Raw genomic sequence first — 25,793 nt, 5'->3', positions numbered from 1 at the left:
TTTTTTTTTGCAATAACTTTTTTGTTTATTAACCGATTTTAATTTAACCTGTCTCATTTTGTAGATAATTTTACTCCCTATAAGCTGTCTGAGAGTCACTTTTCGCTAAAACTGATGGTTTTCCCTGCAAAGTGAAAAAACTGTTTTCCTCACTTATTTGTTTAAATAGAAAAGTTAGCTAATAAAAGTTTTTGACTCACGAGACGAGAGATGTCTTGTATTATGTTCTTTTAGACAATTTTACAATAATCTAGCGGATAGGATTTTTTTCGAGTAAAAATTTAATTTGCTTGGTCTATCGTTAAAAACTCGAAAAATGCGAAATTTGCGATTTTCAATAGTTAATAACTTTTGATTGAATAGGTATTTTGTAATTCTGCTGACGGCGTTTGAAAGTTCACGTTAAATACTACAAATTATGAGTAATTGCAGTGTGAAAATGTATTTTTTCCACTGTTATTTCTAGACCAAAGAAACGATGAAAACTGAAAGAAACATTAACAATTTAATGAAGATTTGCAATATTTCAATAATTAAAATTAAAATTTTTGTGACAAATAATGCAAAGATCTGATTTAATTGAGCTATTCATCTTGTAACATGAACGTTAATATTTCTACATCTTCAGTGCAATTTTGAAGAGCGACTACAAACAGGTTTTAAAAATAAATGACAATCGTTTAAAACAAAATGCATTAACAAGGCGCGGAACGTTTTAAATATCAAAGATATAATGTTTGCATGGTTAATTCTAATTTGCTTTGTAAACATTATTATACAGAGAGATCGAGAATGATTGACCGGATTCTGAACGTACCCTGTCTCAATTGCTATCAAAACTGATTTCCGTTTGCTAAAATTACTTTTTTTTCCGTGCAATTTCATGGTGTTCTGTGGCGATTTCACAATTTGACGTTCTGTTCATTGGCGCACGGATTTTTTGGCTTGAATATTATTTTGTAGATTTTGTTGTTACCTGATATATTTTGCGACATTATAAAACAGTATTTTTCAATACTACAGTTAGAGTAGGTGGATATTATACGTGAGTAATTAATTTATTGCGTATGTTGTTCTCTAACCTAATCGGTTTTTTAATTTAGGTTAACATGGCATTTTCATTAGAACATGATAAATTTCTTCTGGAGGCCTATTTTCGTAGTGGACAAAACAATGGTAATGGTTGGAAATATTCGATGAATTCGTGTCATTTACAATTTCAAGAACAATTTCCAAATGATGAAATTGATTATGAAATTTTTTCGAGACACGTGAAGAGATTAGTGGAACGCTTCCATAACACTGGAAGTGTTTGTAGAGGAAAATCTCCAGGCAGAAAGTCTATTCTTACAGAGGAAGTCTTGGAAGATGTTGAAAACCGCTTACGAGCTAGTCCAACCAAATCACTACGTCGGTTATCTGCTCAAACAGGTACTTAATAACAAATATTTATTCTAAAATTTGTATCATTATTCCTAAATTGTTTATAGGAATATCATATGGATCATGCCATAAAGCAGTAAAGAAGTTGCATTTTCATCCTTATAAAGTTAGTGTTGTGCAGGAACTACTTCCGTTAGATTTTGGAAAACGTGTGCAATACTGTAATTGGTTTAACGAAAATCTGAATGACGACGATATTCTAGATCTAACATTTTTTTCTGATGAAGCGTGGTTTCATTTAAGTGGGTACGTAAACTCCCAAAATTATCGCTCTTGGAACACAGAAAACCCTAATATTTTGCGTGAAACAACTCTGCACCCTATTAAACTTGGTGTTTGGGTAGCTATGTCACGTAGAAGAATAATCGGACCATATTTTTTCCGTGAAAATGTAACTGGGCAGGTATATCGGCAGCAAATATTGTTACCATTTTTTGAGGAACTTCACGACGATGAAATCCATCATGGATACTTTCAGCAAGATGGCGCAACAGCTCACACCTCTAACGAAACTTTAGAGTTGATTAGAGAGTATTATGATGATCGAATAATTAGTCGAGATAGATGGCCACCACGTTCTCCTGACCTTACACCCCTAGACTATTATTTATTTGGTTTTTTAAAAAATTCAGTATTTGCTCAACGGTTACACACGATTGAAGAACTTCAAGAGGCAATTACAAACGAAATTAGGAGTATTACACAAAATGTTTTACAGAATGTATTTAATAATATGAAAAGAAGAATTAATACCTGCTTGAACAACAATGGACATCATATTGAACATTTATTGTAAAAATATAGATATTTTTATGGATTTTATGTAATTTTAAGGTAAAATATTCAATAAAATGTGAAAAAATTCCAATTACTCTGTTATTATATATTGCATGTAACTGTTGTTTATTGCTCTCGGTCATACAGACAATCCTACCATCTAACATAATCAAGCACTTCCAACTGCTTGCATTTGCTTGAAGCAAATTTTTTTAAGACACTTTTCCTGAATTTCGACAGCTAACTAAAATGTTCAGCATAAATTTTTGGGCTGGATCGCTTGCGCTGGATATTCAGAAGTGTGAAAGCAGTAGCTGCAAAATAGTCGTCTTATAAGCATACAGCAGTTTGCTTTGATGAAAAACAGCAGCTTGCAGCGTATCGCTGTATAGCTGAATCGTCTTAGATGCCAAGAATGTAGCCACAATAGTGCTTCTGTTTTAAAATTAACTCATAACGTTTTAAAAATAAAATCGCTGAAGCACTTACAGTCGTTATTCAAAATTAGCTACATCAAACTTTGATTTAAAAGTTTTTCTAATTGTAAATGAAATAAGAATTTTGGAAAAGTTAGGCTAAACCTACATTTGATTCTGTCATCCTCTTTAATAATAATAACAATAATAACATTTATTGGTCCATCAGTATTGCTTAATTTGTGAAATAACTTTGATTTTTGTTAAATAATTGATATTTTTATTATGAATTTCCATTTTGACAGTAACCTAATTTATTTGACGTTTGAACGTAATTATTTGTTTACCATTAAAATCCCTCAACCTGCGCTCATGATTCTAGTATTGGTATCAAAAACTGGTATGCCGCACATCAAAAATCAGTATGAGGCGGCACGGTCAATCATTCTCGATCACCCTGTACGATTTATATGGAAAAAATTAGCGAAATTATATTAGTTTTATTTATAAATGATAATAAAAAGTTTATACTTACTTATAGATATTAAAAGCGTAACATCGTATAATTTAATTTTTAAACTTGTATAATAAGTTTTTAACGGCGTTTATCTCGAAAACTATGTGTTTAACAAAAAAATTGCAAGACATTTTCTTCTTAAAATGGATCAAAGAACTAGAAACTACTTTACTTTACTTTATTTTGCCAAAAACTAAGTTCTCAGTATTTTGCAAGTTTTTTTGATAATGAAAAACTGATCGACATCCGGGCAAACTTCTACCCAAAAAATTCGTGTTCTGCAGCTCAAAATACACAAAAAAATACTTGGGTAACTCCATCTAAATGATGGAGGCAATTGGGACCCCCCAAACATACCCAATTTTTTTTCCTGTTAAAAAGCTCTCTTTTTTTCTAATAAACTTTTATTCGAGACATTTTTCTGTATTTTCAAAAGAAATACCACATAAAAATCACATTAGCGGTGGAAGGATCAAGTAGCCGTTGAAAAATAATTGATTGCTCGTTGTTTAAAGTGCATAAATGTCATTAAAAATAAATAAAATGATTAAACTCGATAATCCGTTAATACAGTTAAAGCAAAAGGTGATGATAACAATAACTAAACTTAAAAAACGAGGCAAACGCTTTCATACTACATACATATTACAATCTGTTCTCTACAGGGTGTTCATAAATAAGTGTTGCAACGGAAAACTGTAAATTCTTCTTGAAAAAAGAAAAATTTTTTTCCTCTTCCATTTTTCTTTCCGGGCTTTCGTTTTCGAGATACACGGTGTCAAAACTTTAATTTTTTTTAGTTTTTCGCCAATGTCTTAGGAATCGTTTGAACTACAGGACTGAGCTTTTGTACACACATTACCACTATTAATAGCTACTTTTTCGCACTCTTCTCGAATTCATTGGACATGCCAGTGGTGGAGATTTTAAGGTATCGTAAGGGTTTCCCCCCCCCCCTAAATTTTACGCCACTGGAAAAATTGACTTTTAACAGCAAATTCTAAAGCGCCAATGAATTTTACACAATAAGAGTTCTCTTGGTTCATTGCTCTAAAGTCAACCGTTTTCAAGAAAAATTACTGTTTATGAACAAAAGCAAACATTTTGCTAACGTTTCAAAAATCTTCAAAATTCAAAAAATAGGTATAATAATTAACAATTTTAACGAAATTTACCAACAGATAGGATTTTAACTTTTTTTTATCAATTCGGCGAGTAAAATTTACAGAAACTGTTCAAAATTACGTCCGTTGGCTTGAATGCACGCATTACATCTTCTAATCATGTTTCTTTCAGAAGCTGCGGCTTCACCTCTATCGGTCAACTTTTCGATAGTATTGACATGACAGATTTAAAAAAAAAACAAGTGTTCAGTTACGTCATTTTTAGAGATATTTAGAGGAAAAAGAATGAATGACTTAAAATATCCTTCTCTTAGTGAAGTGATGAAAGTGTCTATGAGTAAGTCTGATCATTCATATTACGAACACAACAGAGATATTTATTACTAATATGGTTGCTGATATGATACTGATAGCGGAAATGAATTCAACTAATACACTTTATTCCTTTTGTAATCCTACCTTTTGATCCTGATTCAGACAGAGGTGTTACTTGGTGGTCAATTATATCACAAAATATCACAATAGGTATTTGTTTTCGTTCTTTTTTCAGATGTAAATAATCTCGTGTTTTTTGTCGTCTATTTTGACCTAAGCAAATTCTCTCATCTAAACTTTTTGCAAAAAATCATTTTTTAAGGAAGTTATCATCGTGCTAATAAAAAATCCCGCGGTTCTTGCTGCAATACCCACACCGTCGCCCGAAAATACAAATACATTGTCGCCTCATTGTAGTGTAATAACGATTTATTGGAGCGTGGCGTCTTATTCTTGTATAACGGACGAAAAGAAAATCGAAGGCGATTCCTTTTTACTTTCACCCACCGAGAAAATAATAATAGGCATCATGTACGTTTTGCGTGCGTTGTTATTAACGTCTGCACACCTTAATAATCCGTTTAGGGTTTAAATGTTTTGCTTGACCGTGTAGAAACGCACACAAAACGAAAAAAAAATAACCGATTTCCATTGTTAATTATGATTTCGTAATTGCGTTCGAACAAATGATGTTTGTGCGTTTTAACGAAAAGTTGTGTGTTATTTAACACCAGTTGCATTGAAAAAAAGGCGGGTACAGACTTACATAAATAAGTTTGCGTCTGAGATAACTGTCCGGAGACGCCGCGGCTACGTCTTATTCCTTATAGCAATTTGCAAAAAAATGTACCGAAAATCCCGCTTCTGATGTCAGTAACATTTTTATTGTAAAGAATAACTTTTATTAGACGTGTCGTAGTCGTATTAATTAATAATGAATTACATTCGTTTTAATTATTTACACTTTTATTTTTTAATTAATTTTCCTTTTTTTATCTTCTTTGATGTTTAAATATTTTAATACTAGGTAATATTTTAAAAATGTTCGTAATTTTTGTAACTCGTTTGTTCAATTTCAGAGTCTTGAAGATGCTCTATAAAATGAAACATCGATATTTATAATATATTCCTGTTTTCCCATTTAACCACTATACTAACTACTAACCTATAATTAATATAAAAAATTTGTTTGATTTTACTACTGTTACCTAATAATTAAAAAAAAAGAAATTAGATCTTAGTGTGTGAACATGGTTTTGAAAAGTAGAGCGTATGACATAATTAACTAGAAAACTAAAATAAAAATAAAAAAAATGTCATTTTTTATGTCATTGCGTAATATTAGACTAAACATTTTTTGCACCTCATAAAATTGCAATGGAAATTTGGTCAAATAAAAGTTAACAAATCCTGAAATTTCAAATTATCAATACGTCATTCAAATTTGGAGATAATTGTAACAGTGAAAAGAGGTTCCTTTCTTCATTGACCATTGCAGTTCCCTGTAACAAGATTTAGAATTCTTTTGTTTCCTACCAATTTTAAGATCTATTTCTGATTTTTTTTATTGAATAGAGGTATAAAATAGCTCTTGAGAATTTTTTATTTTTGCAGTAACTTTACATAAAACTTGAAATATTTTTTTAATATAAACTAATGCAAACAATTAAAGGGTCGAAAGAATTTTCGTGATTTTTGACAGACTGTATTTAGGTGAAAAATGGTCGTTTCGGGAATTTAAAAAAAGCATTTTGAAGCTCTAAGATTCTAGTTTTTTGATCTTTCGATTGAAATTTTGTAGGAGCTAAAAAATTTTTTTCAGCTAAGCCATTGCATGGATCAGATACCTTGTTTCTTCAGCTTCAATTTTTTTTTGGATATCTCGGCAACAAATGGTCGTACAGAGAATTGAAGGGCATGCCGCAACTTTTCGGAGATTTTTTTTTCATCTTTACACGAATTTTAAAAAATATGAAAAAAGAGTAATATATGGTTTTTTAGAAATTTGACGGTTAAATTAGAAATATTCACGTAATGACTTTTACAGTTCAATATACCCAGAAGAACCCTGTGAAGTTTCATCTCGATTTAGCGAACCATTTCTTTGGTTCAAACAGTTAAACATTTTAAAAAAATTAAAGGGTCACGTTTTTTGAGTTTAAACACTTCATAATCGTGATTAAAATGGAAAAAAAAATTTTTTATGTGTTCTCACATTTTTACCGCAAATAACGTAATTTTTTCAGAAAAGAAAAACGGTAGATTTAAAAAAGCTATTGTTTAAGTGATTACATACTGCACAAAAATTAATTAGAAATTTGTCTCAAAAAACGGTATGAATCGGAGTCGAAATCTGGTTTGGGTCAACTTTAATTTTAATTTAATTAAAAGTTCTTCTATGTCCGGAAGGTTTTTCAAAAAAAAAACAAAAAAAAGTTAAAATTAAAAAAAAAATTTATTTTTTTTGTTTTTTTTTCATCAATTTAAACGTTATTTGCGGTAAAAATGTGAGAAAATCTCAAAAAAATATTTTCCAATTTTTTAAACTCGAAAAACGTGACTAATTTTTTTCAAAAGTTTGACTATTTGAAACAAAGAAACGCTTGGCTAGATCAAGATGAAACTTCACAGGATTCTTCTGGGTATATCGAGCTGTAAAAGTCATTTTATGAATATTTCTAATTTAGCCGTCAATTTTCTAAAAAAAAAAAACATAAATTACTCTTTTTGCCTGTTTTTTAACATTCGTGTAAAAGATGAAAAAAAAGGATGTTATAGGAAATTTATTCCAGTTCGAAACTGCCCTTCAATTCTCTGTATGACCATTTGTCGCCGAGATATCGATGATTGAAGACAAAATGATCCTTTTCCATTAAAAGTCCGATATTTTCATTAAAAAGGGTCGTATCGAAATTTAAAAAAAAAAAGGAAATTTAAGCTGAATAAACAAGCTATCTAATCTATGCAATGGCTTAGTTGAAAAAAATGTCTAAATCCGTGGACTCAGAAAAAGAAAATTTGCTAAATTTTGTTGTCGCGCTATTTTTTAGAATTGCGTGATAACTGTAGCTCCTAAAAAATTTCGACCGAAAGATCTAAAAACTAGAATTTTAGAGCTTTAAAATGCTTTTTTTTATTTCCGATACGATCATTTTTCACCTAAAATCTGTCCAAAATCACGGAAAAATTTCGGAAATTCTTTTGACCCTTTAATTTTTTGCATTAGTGTAAGATACCTATAGTACGTCCATGGTTAGGGTGGAAAAGGCGGAAAATATTTTTATTTTTCATTTTACCAGAAAAAGGCATTCTTAATTAAAATTTTTGCTTGTCTTTTAAAATGCGGTTTGTTGCCAAAAGAACCTCACGCAATCCTAAAATCTACGCCACTGACTAACAGTAACGCTCAAAAGTAGCTAATATTATTAATAATACGTGTACAAGATTTGCGCTATTAACTATAATACACCCTGTATATCTAATATCTCTACGGAAGGGAGATAAATAAAACAAAAAAAAAACAATTGTTACATATGGCTTTAAGTCAATTTGAGAACAAAAGTTTTGATATTGAGAACGGAGAGTTTTTCGAAACGTTAGCTGTATAGTATATGTACACATACAGGGTGTTAAAGTTTAAAAAATATACATGGTGATTTTACTTTAAATACAGAATAGATTAGTTGCCAAAAAATAAGCAGATAAATCTATAAATCTATAACTTTTTTTCCTGGAGGGTGTGGTATTCGAGATACAGAGTGTAAAGTGAAATCACCCTGCATACAGTGAAGATGCCCGGATTGAAACAAATTCATTTAAAATTAAAGGGTTAGTTTTTTGGAAAAATACTTGTATGCGTCGATTTTTATTTTTGGCTGCGGTTTTTCCGATGGTATATTCATCTATACAGGGTGGCCCAAAATAAGTTATGTATAGTGTGTTGTTGTTGTGATTATTTTGTAGTCATGAAGAATTATTAATTAAGTATATTTTTCTTCTGTTCGGTGTGGCAGAAATACTCAACGAAATAAAAGGAGTTTCCTTAAACCCGCCCATTAACGATTCCAGTAAAAATCGCCTCGTCTCGAACCCTCTATCACGGTTAAATCTTTTGGCATCAAAACGCGTGGAGTCATCAAAATTGTTTGTTCAATAAACCTCGGTTATTGTTTACGCGTCGTCATAGCAACGACCACACCGTTCCGCGCGAACACGGGAATTATGTCATTACCTTCTCAGGTCACAAACAAGGATCCACCGGGATTTTTTCCAGAGCAACCGAGAAAGAAACGGATATTATCAAACAAATCACTATCTTCAGGGTATTGTATCTTCTTTTGTCTTGCGCAGCCATTACAAATTCTTTATTTAGTTGCAATGACAAATTTTAGTAATCGGGATATCCAGTGGTCGGGATCAGCTCGATGGAAAAGTCAGGAAACCTTGAAACATCTGTATTTTCTCAAATAGAAAAAAATATGGCAAAGAAAATATACTGTTAGGTATTTATAGAAACATCTATGTTTTAGGTGAAGAATAAGTTCATATTCTTATTCGACTACCTGAAAAACCCTGGAATATCTTATACAGGGTGTCCCTGAAAAGGATAGACACGCTTGACCACAGGTTCCTTGGATGAAAATAAGACTATTTAGCCTAACTTACCTACATAAAAAAGTGCACGCCTACTGAGATATAGCCTTCTAAATATAGAATAGATAACCTATTTTTTTCAAATAATTTGAAAAATATTTTTCTTAGAAACTTCAAATTTGGTACACTTATTTTTTTATATAATGGCAAGGTAAATATAGAATTTGGATGTTCTATTTCTAGTGCCTGTGCGCCACTGGCTATCCCGTAACTTTTTTGTGTGTATGCCAATGACGACAGAATTTATATTTTTAAAAATAAGCACTATTTTAGAAGATCTTTTTGCTCTTACAAAATTTCGATATCGTTTATGGATTTCGAGTAAAATTCGCTTTTTTTATACATTAAATATAGGCAAAAAGTCCGATTTATAAAAAATTATTTATAACTGCATCCTCAAAGCAGGGAATAATAATGAAAAAACGTCGCATTAAAAAAATAACTACACATTTTTGGTATTAATATTATCAAACAATAAAATAAAAATCAACACTAATATTTTAAATAAACAATATCAACTAATAATGTAAGAAAGTCAACATTAAAATTTTAAATATACTGATATTTGTAATCACATTAAAATAATATTACAGTAAATGCTCAAAGTTACTTTCTTGTTCTTAAACGCAAACATTAGTTCTTCGAAAATTAGAAATTATCCAATAATTGTGCATTACCTCCCATAACATTAATTTCATGTTGTATTCTTTCCCATATTCGTTTTCTGTATTTACTGAAAAGTTATTTTAAACTGTGGTCCTCAACGCTCCCCAAATGAAATAATTACATGGGTTTAGGTCCGGGGATCGAGGTGGCCATTTTAGAGGGGCATTATTTCCTGTACCTATCCACCTGTTAGACCTTTAATAACCTGTAATACCTACCTGTACCCTGTAATACCTGTAACCTGTAATAACTGGTCTTTTAATACTTCTATTAAAGGAACTTTTTGAAAGCCAACCTCTGCCGCTAAACGCCTTTTATTTACTTGAGGAATTTCTTCGACCCTTTCCAAAATTTGTTCCTCTAGCTGAATAATTCCGCCGTACATTATCCACGATTTAATGTTACAGGTAAAAAATGTCCTGTTTCCCGAAAGCATCTCTCCGCATTAGCAAACGTTTTGTGATTTGGAGTTCTTCGATTAGGAAATCTTTTAGCACATGTTCGAACAGTAGCACAACAATTTCCTTCACAATAACCCAAAACTACTAACATATCAGTTTGTACAGCAAAAGTATAAATTGCAATAAAAAACAAAGTAAGCTAAAATTAAATCACAGCTAGCTTGACACAGAACCTTTTAATTATTGTTATGAATTTGTTTCTCTGTTATATGGCACCTCGTACTAGAACGTTCTATTTATCTTAAACTGATTTTATATTATTTAATGTGTAAAAAATGCCAATTTTACTCGAAGTCCATAAACGATATCAAAATTTTGTAAGAGGCAAGAAAATATTCTAAAATAGTGCTTATTTTTAAAAATATAAATTCTGTCGTCATTGGCGTACATACAAAAATGTTACGGGATAACCAGTGGCGCACAGGCACTAGAAAGGAACATCCTGTGTATGTATTATCACAAAATTCTATATTTACATTGCCCTTATATAAAAAAATATGTATACCAAATTTGAAGTTTCTAAGAAAAACAGTTTTCAAATTCTTTGAAAAAAAAGTTATCTGTTCTATATTTAGAAGGCGTGCACTTTTGTATATAGGTTAGGCTAAATAGTCTTGTTTTCATCCAAGGAACCTGTGGTCAAGCGTTGTACATCCTTTTCAGGGATACCCTGTATTTTTAAAATGATGGTTAACTATCTTAAAAAAATTAAGTGAAACTTATTTTTTTCAGCGTTGTTTACTTTTTAAGGAAGTAAAATTGTATTAAAGTAGTTAAAGTTTAGTCAATTTAGGGCCAGACTATGGAATTTGATGACGAACTACTTGCCCAAGAGAAATTTGATTTATCCTTTTCCGTTCTGCTAATAACAATAAACGAATATATTATGTATGTTATTTGATTGTTATAATGCAAATAAGAAATGTGCCGTACAACATGTACTGGTCAGATAATGTCCCTGGTTATTGAACTGCAAGATACCAGGGTCGATGTTCGATCACGTTCCTTGATGGGCTCGCAGACGTCTCACAGCGAAGTCCGCTTTGGGTTTAGGAGCTAAGCAAATAAATTCTGTAATAACGAGTGTTCAAATAAAAACGTGGTCGAAGTTGGCTCTTACACATTGGACGTAGGGAGTAGCTTATAGCGACCAACTTAACCTCATTTCTCAACGAGCTGTATAGCAGCTGTCAGTTTCAATAACGTTAATGAAAGAATAATCGTGATAACAATAACAAACAATTAAAGGAGCTGCAGAAAGTGTCCCCCTCCTTGTTATAACAATAAATTAAAGCAGCTGCTGAAAGTGTCCCCCTCCTTGTTCCAAGCATTTTTCACACCTGTTCCTCAAAGAATTAAAGACATTTTCTAAGATGCTCGGGGTATTGTTAATTTCACGAATCTTGTCTATAGGTCGAGCCTGCAGATGGTTTAAATCAGGAAAAGGCAGTTCAAAAATAGTGTTTTTAAGGTAAGGCCACAAAAAGAAATCGCACGGCGTAATATCACATGACCTCGGTGGAAATTCATGTTCAGCATTGAGACTTATTAGTCGATTTTGGAAAACTTCCCTCAACATATTCATCGTCTCGCCTGCCGTATATACCCTTGCGCCATCTTGTTGAAAGTAAAAGTTTGTAATTTCGTTTTCTTCCAGCTGGTTAACAAAAGGAGCGATAATTTCTTCTCTATACCTTTGCGCAGTAAGAGTACCATTAAAAAAAATAGGTCCATAAATCCTCCTTCGATTGAGAGCACACCAAACTTCAATTTTTTGAGCGTGTAGAGGGCCCTCGACAAAAAAGTTATCTGGTTTTTCAGAAGACCACATTCTCATATTCTGTGAGTTTACGTAACCACTTAAATGAAACCAGGCTTCATCAGAAAAAAAGGTGATATTATGAAGTTCACCGTAGTTGTTTAAAAACCATTCACAAAATACAGCCCGTCGCGGAAAATCAACTTCATGAAGTTCTTGCTGACAAGTTAAACGATAGAAGAACAAACGCAAATCTTTTTTTAACACTGTGTGTCAGGTACCGACTGATACTCCCACCATTTGTGATAAAACACGTACAGAAGTTCTTGGCGCATTTTCCATTATTTGTTGGACATTTTCTTTTAATTCTTCAGTCCGCTTTTTAGGTCGGACGCTTCCGTCTTTTCTTGTTACACTGCACGTTTCACGAAAAACATTAACACAACGCTGAACTGCACTTTGAAAAATTTTGTACTCAACAACGCCGGGAAATTAATTTTGAAATTCTATGAAACATTCCTCAATAGAATACTTCCATATTCCATGAATCTTGCGTCCATTTCTAAAGTAGGACTCTATGATAAACACTCTTTGTTCTTGAGAAAGCACCATTTTAAACGCTTTTTAAAACGAAAATATTCAAATTGATAGCGGCGATATAGCGCTTTGACAGATGACGTTTAAGTTCATTTGCTATACGCTACGCCCTACGTCCAAATTTTCAGAACCAACTTGACCACGTTTTTATTTGAACGCTCGTTATATGATTTCTTGAAATTGTTATTGGGTTAAAATTATGTTACAGTCATACCCATAAAGATTCAAGCATAATACACCTGGAAAAATATGCTAGCAAGTATTTTTTATTTCGAGTTTTTACAATTTTTTCTTCTTTGATAAAAATATTTTCTTATAATAGCTCTTTTTTTCCCCGTATTTATTAAATTTCTACGTCGGCAAGCATGACAGAAGAAAAAATTCATCTAAAGCAAATTTCTCCATTTGCCGCAGGTCGAGGAGCGGACTTCGTGGGCGGCATCGACAACGAGGCCCTGGACTTTTCCCAGCTGGAGGACTTCATCAACAGCGAGGGGTCCCAGGGCAACGGCACCTACTTCGGGGAGTCCCTGAATACCACCACGGCCGCCTCGGGAAAGCTCCTCAACGTCATCGTCGAGAACAAACGAAACGCAAATGGGTAAGCCTCGATTAGAATCGCCTTGTCCATTTTGTGATCTATTACGAACGTTTTGTTTACATCGAACAATTCAACGCGCGACACGAATAAGTTTGCGTCTGAGTTAGCTCCGCCCACAAACGCAAGGGAACCAGCCGAATGAGTTCGTTCTCGATCTCGCGCGGCTCTCCTGAGTCAGAAACGCGACCAATCTGCCCGCATTCGAGTGTAGTCGAGTTCTGTTTAGCTGATGTGCTATCAGAACCCGATTTCTAAAATTTGGCTGTTCCAGATCGCCGTCAGCGTGTGGTTGATTTTACAAATTTGGTTTCGCGCATTCACGAATATCCACGAGTGTCCCGAAATTCATGCAACAAAATTTGGTCACAGATTCTTAAGACAAATTTAGGAGACCCGTATTTTTTATTTTTGCCAAGTGGACCCCGTAACTCCGAAAGAGGGGGCCAGTTGGCAAAAAGAAAAATTACGGGTCCCCTGAATTTGTTCTAAGAATCTATGACCAAATTTTGTTGCATGAATTTCCGGACACCCTGTATGACAAATTTGTAGAATTTCCCTCGTAGAAACGTCACTATTACCCTGTGTCAGTTTGAAGATAAAATTTTAAATAATTCGATTCATAAAGTGCCGGTATTGTTTCTATGAAGAGATTAGTTTGAATTAAACAAATGAACCTGTTTTAAAACATATATCGGCGTTCATTAGTATTGTTCCGTGATGGATCCCATTGTTGTATTGTTTTTACGCAGTTACATAATTTATTATTGTTTTATCGTGTACGCGACGGATGATATTTGGAATATTTAAGGTGGGACGAATTTGATTTATTATTACTATGTATAGGGTGTCCCAAAAAGCACGCAAGAAGTAATTTTGGTAGAAAACACGGGATTTTTTTATTTAAAAATTGTAATTTTTTTGTTGATTCATACACCCCCACCATGCGCATCAACGTGTGGAGAGAAGTAAGCATTTTACAGAACCCAACAAAATTAAGTTTGCTGTAAAAAAAAGGGTCAATCATTGCGAACTAATTTTTATATTGAAATAAACTACAACTTGTGTAAATTTCAGACCTTAATGATTTTCTTTTAAATTTGTAAAAAAATGTCAGCTTTCAAATGGCAATAATGCTATTCCGATTAAATTTCAACGATAAGAAAAAGATCTACATTTTTGTACCCAAAAAAAGAAGTCAAAGTTTTAGTAGATTTTTCGTATATTTCCAATTATTTCGTAATACACGCAAAATTAGCACAGGAAAGTACAACTCTTACAATTAGAGAAAATTTTAAGCCCAAGATGGGGCACGTAAGTGCATTTCTGTATGATTTGTTGGAACTTGAAGAAAATGTCTTTTTTTCGAAAAACACAATTTTTGCAAAAACTATCAAATATTTTACTATTTTTCAAAAATGCACTTATTCTACTTGCCAGAGACTACATATTCTGCAAGTTTTGTAAAAAAAAATTTTTTCGTTTTAAAAATATAGAAGTTTTAAAAAGAATTTTTTTTGCAATAACTGATAAATTTGTTTATCAATATTTGATATCGGCCTGGGCTCAAATTTTTTGATATAAAAAATTCTACAACTTTTGTCTAAATCTAAAATATTTTTATTCTAAAATGTTTTGTATTTTTTCCATTTTTAATAACCCTGAACTCTCAACTGTCATGTTGTCTGTTTTTTTATTATCACAAGCTTTTATTCAACTTGCATTATTAGTATGAGTCAAATCTTGCAAGTGAATTTTAAAACAATTATCCCAACCGGTTGAGCTGAAATTTTGGATACGCGTTTAGTTTGGATGACAATGCATGGTTAGCTAAGTGACGTCATTCTGAATCCAATATAACGGACCAGTTATTTTTTATGCACCCCCATGAAATGGGTATCAAATGAAAGGGTTTGCTGAGAAGAATAAGAAAATAAAATGACGTCACATTAAATTCAATATGGTACACGCCCCAAGATGGCGGACAAAATTTTTTTACTAAAAAGGTACAAATAAATGAAAAGTAAAAAAATATTTAAAAAACAAGCTTTAATTAAAATGCACTAAAATGAAAAAAATAAACCAAGATCCAAAAACTATTTTTAATTTTCTTTTTTTACTTTTCATTTATTTCGTTAGCAACACTTTACCGAGTAAAAGGCGCGAAATTCAAATCTTGCGTGAATTTTGGGACACTCGATACTTGTTTCTTAAACTACCTTTATTTAAGAAGAAATTTTTCAAAAACACAAACTAAATTTAAACATTCCGTATCCAAAGAGGAAAATATACCGAATCCTTAAATATCCTTTATCGAAAATACGGTAATAAAAAATCGATCTGAGGAAAACGCGTAAATATAAACAAATCAAATAACATTTATTAACAGCGTTGATATTTACTAGCACTGGTGGACCTTGAATAACGGATGTAAAAATTATGTTACACGAACATGATAACTATAATAAAAACTAGTAATTTCAATAATTTATATATTGTATAGTAAGCCCTAAGGGATCCCGCCGTTATCAGTAGTCGCTGGTACCACAACATTAAACAAATCATTAATAGAATTATGTTACTATTTGTGTTTACGATATTTATCGTTTTGCATTTCTAAATACAGACGTTTATCGACGTTATTGTGCGTCATTATATTATTTTCCCATGTGTTTAGGTATTAAATGAACTAACTAAAAGTGGAATCTATCAATTGGTCTACTTTACCATGTCATGTAATGTTTCGCAACGAAGGGCAGAATCAGTTTCTGCATTGCATAAACGTGACAAAATGTCCAATTTGTTTTAATTATTGTTTATTCATTTAATGTAAGAAAAAGCTCGTTATCCAAGTTGTTCGTAGCTTATCTCTGTTAAAATCTCCATTTCAGTCGTTTCTGTGAGATTTTATATGAAATGCAAATAAAAAGAAAACATTTGTTTTCTTTCCGACAAGCTTCGGCTGTTATGCCATCATCAGGAGAAAAAAACTTAGAATAGAACTGTTAATAAATTTTTTGTGTAAATTTGTGAAAATATTGATAATTTTCTTTCGAATTAGTCGATCAAATTGATAATGATCAATAAAAAAAAATTTAATGTTCGTTTTCAATTTGATACGAAGTTGCCTAAGTTGGTTAAACTGGCTTTCTTTAATTTAATTGTATCTCAATTAATAACAGAGATAATAAGGCAAATCAGAAAACAAATTATTCAGAAAAGATACAGATTACATTTTGATTCAAGTAGACCACCATATAGAGGTTTTCCTATGAATAATAGTTATTTACACCATAAAGAAGGTAAGTATTATTTACCAGTCGAGGACGATTTTGCGCCCGAGCGGAGCGAGGTCTGGCAATAGAGTCCGAGACCGGTAAATTATACTTAACTGCTGCGTGGTGTATAACATTTTATCTGCTCCCACAGTTCTTTATGGTCCATGAAATAAAGATTAGGTTTTATTTTTTTGACATTTCTTAATCAATTCATTTTAACATTATTCGAAATCATGCAAAGTCGCCTTGGTTGTTTGGATTTTGCCGTTTCTAAGGTGTTCATAAACAAAGCTACATAAAAATTGCAATTTTTATTATTTCTAAATGAGTGATTTTCAAATAGAAAGTGCAGCCAATGCTGTCTGCGAATTTTTATTGCCCGGGAAGTCGCAAGTACACTACGGACGAGCATATACAGGGTCGAAAAGTCCCCATGGTTCATCGGCCGTTACGTGAGAGCGATAAAAAAAGTCATAGAAATCCGTGCGATAGAGAAAGATGGCTATAATGAAGGCGTCTAATAGTCACCGCCCATTTCGCCCTTCCACAAATAAGATCCACTTCTTCCACAAATAAGAAAATTTAAATCGCAATTTGGTCAACTTGCCTAAATTTTTTATATAAGTTAGTTTGAGGTATAACAATAACAATATGTGACAGTATTTTTTTTTCAATTTTTTTAAATTTTTAATAAATAATTTATAACAATTTCAATTTTTTAATCGTGAATTTTTATGATTTAACACTAAGACAATTTTTTTTATTTAAAATAATGAAAAGTTACCTTCGAAATTTTGTTTTACGACAAAGATAAAAAATCACGTTTGCTTTGGGAAATTGTTATAACTTTTTTATTAAAAAATATATCTATTTCTCTGAAAAAATAGTTTACATTTTTTTTTGAGTAGATTGAAAATTTTTTTATAAAATTCATTCACTTTCTGCTTGTTTTAAATTCTGAAATCATCCCTTAAGTTCTAGCCTCTCTAACTTTGTTAAATTTAATAGTACATACAAGAAAAAGTAAATATACCATTTTTATGTAGAATTTTATGCTCTACAGCTTTTATAAGAACCTTTTTTCTAGCTCTTACCCCTTTTCAGTTATCTTGAAAAACTCCTTAATTTTACCTTTTTTCACCCCTGATCGGGGGTTGAAATAAAAATTACTGTCACTTATTGTTATTATACATACACCTCAAACTAATAGTTATATCAAAAATTCAAGCAAGTTGACCAAAATTGCGATTTAGAGACCCATTTAATCGGACAAAAAAAAGTCGTCAAAATCAGATTAGTGCAAAAAAATTGAGGGGGTGATTTCTTGTGGAAAAATAAGTGGTATTTCATATAAAAAAAATCTCATTTGAACATCTCCTGTGAAGATATAGCCGCTTAAAGAAGGTGCCCAAAAGGTAGTTTTTAATTTTTTTAAATAAATATGTTGACAATTTCTAGTAAAAAATTAAGGTCGTCATGACAATATAGCCATTAAGCTTATGACAATCTTCTTCTACCAGCCACTCCTTACCCGAGAGCCCGCCAGACAGCAGCTCGGAGCACCCGTACAGCCCCCAGGACGGCTGCGAGGCCCCCATAGCAGCTCCGGAGTCGATATACACGAATCTCACGCAAGGCATCTACAAACCCGCCATCCTCAGCCCCATCCTGACCGACAACCTGATACTGGGCTCCCACATCGTCGTCACGGACCAGTCCAGCGACCAGCAGATCCTCGACAACGGGAACATCCTCCAGGATAACCGGCTTCTCGTAGGGGGAAACGGTACTACGATCTTAAGCAACAGGATTATCCAAGATGACCCAGGGATCCTCCAGGATAGGATGATTTTACCCGAAAATAACGTTGCTGGTACGTAGGATCGGGTCTGGCCGGTCTAAAGGCCGTCGGTTGATGTTGAAAATTTTTATTTCAGACAATACTCGGCAGATAATACTGCCCGCCACGGAACCCGCACAGAATTTCGACAGGGGCATTTATAAGAACGAGGACTACGAAAAAAACATGGTGCACCTCGGCTACAATCACAACATAGAGAATTTGCAGAGGGCGAACATGGAAAATAATATATGCGAGCAGAGCTTGGAGAGCATCCCGGGGGTTTACACGAACCTGCAGTCTGCTTCCAAGAAGAGGAAGCTGTCGCAGGACTCGCCTTTGGTGAAGAGTGAGCCAGGTGAGGTCATTCGAACGAACCCACCTTTGCGCGAAACGCCTTGGTCGCGCCAAGGTGTTTCTCGGAAAGGTGATCCCATCTAATTTTTTCGCCAAGGCGTTTTTCGGAAAGGCGGTATCATTTGAAATTTTTTCCGCAGAGAATTGCGCTACAAGCCAACTGAGCCCGTCCGAACAATTAACTACGTCTATAGACGAAGAGTACGCTTCGTCCGAGGCCTGCCTCTCGGAATCCCAGTACCAGTGTATTAGATTTAGTGCCTTCCAACAGACGAACTGGCACTCGTTGTGCGATCAGAACTTTACGGAATTGTGAGTGATGAATTTTTTTAAGTCGATGTAAGGGTGTAACAAGGGAATATTTCAGGCCCGTGCCGCACTACAGGGTGGACGCCGACAAGGGGTTTAATTTTTCCAACGCGGACGACGCCTTTGTTTGCCAGAAGAAGAACCACTTTCAGATTACTTGCCATGTACAGTTGCTGGGCGAAGCTCAGTTTGTTAAAACTCCCGAGGGTTTCCAGAAGATATCCAGCTTCCACCTGCATTTTTACGGTGTCAAACACGACTGCCCCACGCAGACGATAAGGGTGGAACAGAGCCAGAGCGATAGGAGTAAAAAGCCTTTCCATCCTGTATTGTAAGTATTCGGTTCGAAGTACGTTGAAATGTTCCAAAACGTTCTCCGTTTTTTAGGGTAGAACTGGTAAATTCGCAAGTTACCAAAGTGACGGTTGGTAGGCTGCATTTCAGCGAGACCACCTCGAATAACATGAGAAAAAAGGGCAAGCCGAACCCGGAACAGAGATATTTCCAGGTACGTTTGATTTGCGCTTCAATTTTTTTTGTTGATTTTAAACGTTTTCAGCTTGTTGTGGGACTTCACGCTCACACGACGAACGGAAATTTCCCCGTCATAAGCCATGCGAGTCAGAAAATCATCGTTAGGGTATGTGGCAATGAAAGCGACTAAAAAAAAATAGGTTTCGTAACTTTTTGTTGATCATAGGCCTCCAACCCGGGACAGTTTGAGAGCGACGTGGAACTGTGCTGGCAGAAAGGACAAACTCAGGTTCGTACAAGTGAACACTTTAAATAATGATTGTGGTTTTACCCCCGATTTTAGCTTTACAAGGTACAGCTGCGGACAATAAAAGGTTCTGACTTAAGAGGGCTCTGTAGCAACTAGGCAACCAGCAATACATTTTTAGAGATTTTCTTACACAGTTTGTCTAAAAATGAATTTATGCACAAATAACAGCCTTTCCCCCATTTTAACGCAGATTTTCTATAAAATCAACTCGGTTTGAAACTCAAATAACTTTTGGGTGTATAGAAATTTGTAATTTGTTTGCTGCCGCGCTAATTCGTGATGTCATTTAGTGCGATTGAGAAGATGAACGAGTCTAGAGTCTAAAGGCAGCCAAATTGTTTTATGCAGTTTAGAAGAATTTAATCTAGTTTTCTTCCATATTTCACAATTTTTGAAGCCCTCTAAAACATCTTACGCATCGCACAGTCTACATGTTCTGAATAAATCAACTATTACCTACTATTTTGGATTTGGACTATAAACGTTTTAAGTTGGAAGACATTTTTTTGTCCGAGATTGTATTTCCAAGGAAAAATCTTTACTTTTGATTAATTTTTTGTAGGACTCGATTGTGCACAACGGTAGGGTGGGAATAAACACCGACAGGCCGGACGAGTCGCTCGTCGTCCACGGGAATATAAAAATAACGGGGCACATCATCCAACCGAGCGACATCAGGGCGAAGAAGAACATCGTGGAGTGCAATACCGCCGAGCAGCTGAAAAACGTACAAAAATTGCGGGTCGTCAGGTAAGAATTGCAATTTTTTTTTATCGGAACGGAAGAATTTTATCGTGCGTTTCGAAATAGGTACGAATACGAGCCGGCGTTGGCGTCTCAGCTGAGTAGAGGCGATCAGTGTACCGATACGGGGGTCATAGCCCAGGAAGTGGCTCAGGTGCTTCCGGAAGCCGTTAAACCCGCTGGGAACCTCCTCTTGGAGAACGGGATTTCGATAGAGAATTTCTTAGTTGTAAATAAGGTAAGGCAGTTTTTTTTTTGACGGTTTTGAATAATTCAATTGCAATTTGAAATATTGTATTTGTAAACAAAATATGTTACATTGAATTTGAAACATGATAAAAAAAATTTTAAATACAGAACTGAGCAACAACAAGCACACCTTGTTAGGCAACACCTTGGTGAATTATTTTATCCAAGTTTTGTATCTTAAGATTTTGCGATAAAAATGTATTCATTTTTTGAGAACAGACCGACACGTTAATTTTTGTTGTTTTCAACGTTAATTTCATTTTCGTATTCAAGTGTCGATTTATGGAAAACATAGGAAGAACAAACATCTTTTTACGAAACTATGGCAAATAGGCAATCAGCAATACATTTTTGTAGATTTTATTACACAGTTTGTCTAAATACACTAGGCATAGAAATTAAGGGATATTAAAAAAATCCCAAAATTTTGGACAATTTTCAAAGAGCTGTAACTTGGAGGGAAATGGTCATAGAGAGAATTTAAAAAAAAAAGGAAATTGAAGCTTCAGGTGTCTAGTTTTCAGACCTGGAGTGTAAAATTTTTTATCATCAGCAGTTTTTGAGTAACCATAAGAAAATCAACAAAAAAAAAATTGCAAATTTTTGCTTTTCTTTAAAAAGACCTATGTACTTCAAAAAATGTTTTTTTTTTGTAATTTCACCATAAAGCTCTTTTAGATAATTTAATTCTCTTCAATTTAAGCGGTTCCAAAGCCTTGTACGATGATTCGTCGCTGAGTTATCGTCGATCAAAGCAAAAAAAAATCATTTTTGACTCAATTACTCGGGAAATAATGGTCGTACAGAAATCCAAGCAGGATTTTGAAAAATGCAAAGTATTCTCTACAAGTCCTAATTATAGGTTTTTGATAAAACAAATTTTTTCGAAGTGAAAATGTTGGTTAGAAAAAAAGGTAAAAAATTGCATAATTAGGGATATTTGAATAACTTGGCATAACTTTGCAAATAATGAATAAATTAAGGATACTGACTAACTTTTCAACCTCAAAGTGTCCAAAAGAAATCCTGATAATTTCAAAACGCTGCGATTTTTTTTTTCTTAGTGCCTGGAATGTTTAAATTTGTCGTTTTTGCTAAAAATCAATGTAATAAGTAATTTTTCACTTTTTATTGATTTTTTAAAGTTAAAAATGTTTTTTTTAGCAATAATCTATATTTTCTTCATCTAAAAATGATGAGTCTAAAAAAACTGAATTTTTTTTTTTAAATATCTGCAAGCTTCACAAACGCCAAAAAAATTTTGTTGATTTGAATCACAATTTAACATCGGGTATTGCCGCCTCTGTTCTTGCTCAAAATTGACATTTTGAGGACAGATTTATTTACTTTTATTATTTTTATTTTTCTAATTTTCACATAGAAAAAGGATAATCATGGAAAACATAAGAACATACCCTTTTTATGAAATATCCCGATGCAGTATTTTTTCAATACTGTTTGGTAACCAATGTATTCTGTGAAAAGGTAGACTCATAAAATTTCAACCATGCTGCTACAAATTAACACACTTCCAGAGAAATATTTACATGCTTGTTTCTATTATATTTCTATTATGTATATTACCGTTATTTTTTCACATTAGGAAAGGATATTCATGGAAAACATAGGGGCCGTGAAGGAGCTGTGCAAAGTAACGGATAATCTAGAGACAAGGATAGACCAGTTGGAGCGAATAAACCGAAGGTTGAACAGGTTGAAGAGGGGTGACAGCCTCAAATCTACGAGCACTGGTAAACGTTCTAAAAAAAAAACCTCGCCCCAAACCCAAACCTTTTTTTTTTGTTTCAGTTAACAGTTCCAAACTGTCCTACTCGCACAAGTGTTCCAAACACCACCACTCCTGTCAGAAGGAAGAGGAACTCTGCTCAAATAAACTAATACAAATCGTTATAGTTGTTTTGGTACTAATCATGGCTTTTTGGTAAGTACAGGAATTTTTTTATTTTTTTTTACTCGGAGCAATTTTTCTTATATTTAGTTTAGCCGCCATCACCACACTGTACCTGATGGAAGCCGCCCGACACTCCCAGTACATGCAGGCCAACATCGACGCGACTTACAGGAACTTCGACGAGAAAACTACAACAAAATCCGCCAACACGAAAGTCACCTGGGCCCCCACCTTGCCTCCTTTGCAGACGACGAACTCGTACAAAGAAGACGGTAAGTGACATTATCGCGTAAAATTTTCCCGTGTATAATTTTTTTCTTTCGTCGCAGAAATCACGAAGATCACCCTGGACTCGAACATCATGAGACGGCCCTCGTCGTTCAGCATCGGCAGGCCATTGGAATGCCTCTCCGTCGATCAGGACCTTGATAGTACGAGTTTGTGCCAGGTGAGCTTGTTATAACATTTTGGTCGTTACTCGTTTACGCTGTAATTTCTTTCAGATATACTGCTGCCAGAGCTTGTCCCAGAACCCGGCGCCGCAGGAGCCCACGACATCTTTATTTTCAGAGAAGAAACCTCCCAGCGCGAGCAGAAACAAAACGACGCCCCTGCTGAACGTGGAGAAGAACAAGATAGCCAAACCGTTCCACTCGAACGACATCGACAAGCAGATCAGGCAGCGGAGGCACGCCGACGACCTGACGGATGAGGCCAACTCGTTCGACACCGGAGGTAACGTATATCGGGAAAAGTTTCGTGTTTGTGGTTACCCAGTTTCAGTTTTAGAGGATCAAATTTTCACCATAACAGTGCAGGGGCGGCACTTCAACACCACCCTGACGCACCAGTACAGGAAGTTCAGTACGAACCCGCAGTCCAACTTCTCCTACGCCGTCCCCATCTCCAAGTACATGCCGGACGAGTTCATCAATTTAATTTTTAGGTGAAACGTCTCCGCTTCCGTCGGTTTTCCTTTTTTAAAACCGTCTTACTTCCAGGTCCATTCAGCCGAACATAAAAGAAATCGAGTATTGCGACAGCGACTATAGGCAGTACGAGTGCAATTTCGGTCCGATGGGCTACGACGACAAGTCTAGGATAAGGCACAAGGTCAACGAGAACAGTTCGAGTCAGCTGCTGAGCCTCCAGAGCGTCATTTTCGAGGTGGACATGGCCGATTTCCAGTTGAAGGTGATGACCTACAGGGCCCCCCTCCGGCAGAACCAGGTAAGCCCTCAATCGGCGTTGTTGGATGGAAAGCTTGAACTAACTGACTTGTTTTGGGCTGCGGTACGTTTGAACTACTGCTTTGCCTTTCCGTTTTTAGTGTTATGACTGCTTTTTTGTCTTACTTTTGTCTTTTAACGCACGTCTCTGCATCTCTTGAAAGTTCAAAAAATGTTTACGGTGCTTTGCACATTGTGTGCGCTTTACACTTTACTAATTGCTAGAGTTCAGGACACAGGGCTCGTACCAGAATTGTATACTGGGTTCAGTCACCTAATTGTCTAGCATCTGCCATGAAAAATTGTAGGGAACTACTAGATATTTGAACTAACTAAGCTATTTTCGGCTCCAGTACATTTGAACTACTGCTTTGCCTTACCTTTTTTAGTGTTGCGACTGCTTTTTTGTCTTACTTTTGTCCTTTAACACACGTTTCTGCATCTCTCGAAAGTTGCAAGAATGTTTATGGTGTCTTGCACATTGTGTGCGTTTTACTCTTTTTTTATTGCTAGAGTTCAAGTCACAGGGCTCGTAATAGAGCTGTTTTCACTTACCTAATTGTTTCACATCTGCCATGAAAAATTGTAGAGAACTACTATATATCTGAACTAACTGAGCTATTTTCGGCTCCAGTACATTTGAACTACTGCTTTGCCTTGCCTTTTTTAGTGTTACGACTGCTTTTTTGTCTTACTTTTGTTCTTTAACACACGTTTCTGTCTCTTGAAAGTTCGAAGAATGTTTATGGCGCCTTGCACATTGTGTGTGCTTTACACTTTTCTTATTGCTAGAGTTCAGGACACAGGGCTCGTAACAGAGTTTTATACTGTGTTCACTTACCTAATTGTCTAGCATCTACCGTGAAAAATTGTAGAGAACTACTAGGTATTTGAACTAACTAAGCTATTTTCGGCTCCATTACATTTGAACTACTGTTTTGCCTTGCTGTTTTTGTTGTCTTACATTTGTCTTTTAACACACAATTCTGCTTATCTTGAATGTTCAAGGAATGTTTATGGTGCCTTGCACATTGTGCGCGCTTTAGAGTTTTCTTATTGCTAGAGTTCAGGTCACGGGGCTCATAACAGAGTTGTATACTGTATTCACTTACCTAATTGTCTAGCATCTGCCATGAAAAATTATAGGGAACTACTAGATATTTGAACTAACTAACCTATTTTGGGCCCCGGTACATTTGAACTACTACTTTGCATTGCTGTTTTTAGCTTTTCAACTACTTTTTTATCTTTTTAGTTGTTTTAATACATAATACATGTTTTATACGTATTTCCACATCTCTTAAAAGCTTGAAGAGGTGTTTATGTACACTTTGCTTGTTGCCAAGATTCAGGACATAGGCCTCGTAACTGAGTTTTAAATCGAGTTGTATACTGTGTTCACTCATCTAATTGTCTAGCATTTTCTATGAAAAGTTGTAGAGAACTACTAGATATTTGAACTAACTAAGCTATTTTCGGCTCCAGTACATTTGAACTACTGCTTTGCCTTGCTGTTTTTGTTGCTTTTAGCTTTACAACTACTTTTTTATCTTACTTTTTATGATTTAGTCATATTAATACATATTTTTACATCTCTTAAAAGCTTGAAGAGATGTTTATGGCGTTTTCTATGTACTTTATGTGCGCTTTACACTTTGCTTATTGCCAAAGTTCAAAAACAGGATTCGTAACAGAGTATATTGTGTTCACTCACCTAATTATGTATCATTTTCTATAAAATGGTATTAGCAGAGCAGTATTAGAT

At 34.4% G+C, this 25,793-nt stretch overlaps 1 protein-coding gene across 2 annotated transcripts in view; it reads left to right on the top strand.

Moving 5' to 3' along the window:
• Positions 1–25,793, top strand: part of LOC108908589 (myelin regulatory factor) — a 59,004-nt gene that overhangs the window by 31,245 nt on the left and 1,966 nt on the right. Inside the window, exons 2-18 of one of the 2 annotated variants that reach the window (XM_018712666.1) lie at positions 13,143–13,329; positions 18,125–18,477; positions 18,542–18,802; positions 18,942–19,113; positions 19,169–19,441; positions 19,498–19,618; positions 19,670–19,750; positions 19,811–19,873; positions 20,457–20,644; positions 20,705–20,876; positions 22,491–22,638; positions 22,697–22,829; positions 22,887–23,071; positions 23,129–23,247; positions 23,303–23,534; positions 23,589–23,745; positions 23,801–24,029. In XM_018712666.1, the coding sequence (XP_018568182.1) occupies positions 13,143–13,329; positions 18,125–18,477; positions 18,542–18,802; positions 18,942–19,113; positions 19,169–19,441; positions 19,498–19,618; positions 19,670–19,750; positions 19,811–19,873; positions 20,457–20,644; positions 20,705–20,876; positions 22,491–22,638; positions 22,697–22,829; positions 22,887–23,071; positions 23,129–23,247; positions 23,303–23,534; positions 23,589–23,745; positions 23,801–24,029 (3,074 nt within the window). Of the gene's footprint in view, positions 1–13,142; positions 13,330–18,124; positions 18,478–18,541; positions 18,803–18,941; positions 19,114–19,168; positions 19,442–19,497; positions 19,619–19,669; positions 19,751–19,810; positions 19,874–20,456; positions 20,645–20,704; positions 20,877–22,490; positions 22,639–22,696; positions 22,830–22,886; positions 23,072–23,128; positions 23,248–23,302; positions 23,535–23,582; positions 23,746–23,800; positions 24,030–25,793 lie in introns of both variants that reach the window. The other variant, XM_018712665.1, reaches the window with a different exon arrangement.

The sequence above is a fragment of the Anoplophora glabripennis genome, unplaced genomic scaffold, assembly GCF_000390285.2.
Source record: "Anoplophora glabripennis isolate ALB-LARVAE unplaced genomic scaffold, Agla_2.0 scaffold316, whole genome shotgun sequence".
NCBI classification, from domain to species: domain Eukaryota; kingdom Metazoa; phylum Arthropoda; class Insecta; order Coleoptera; family Cerambycidae; genus Anoplophora; species Anoplophora glabripennis.
This window is presented reverse-complemented; position numbering and strand designations above follow the sequence as displayed.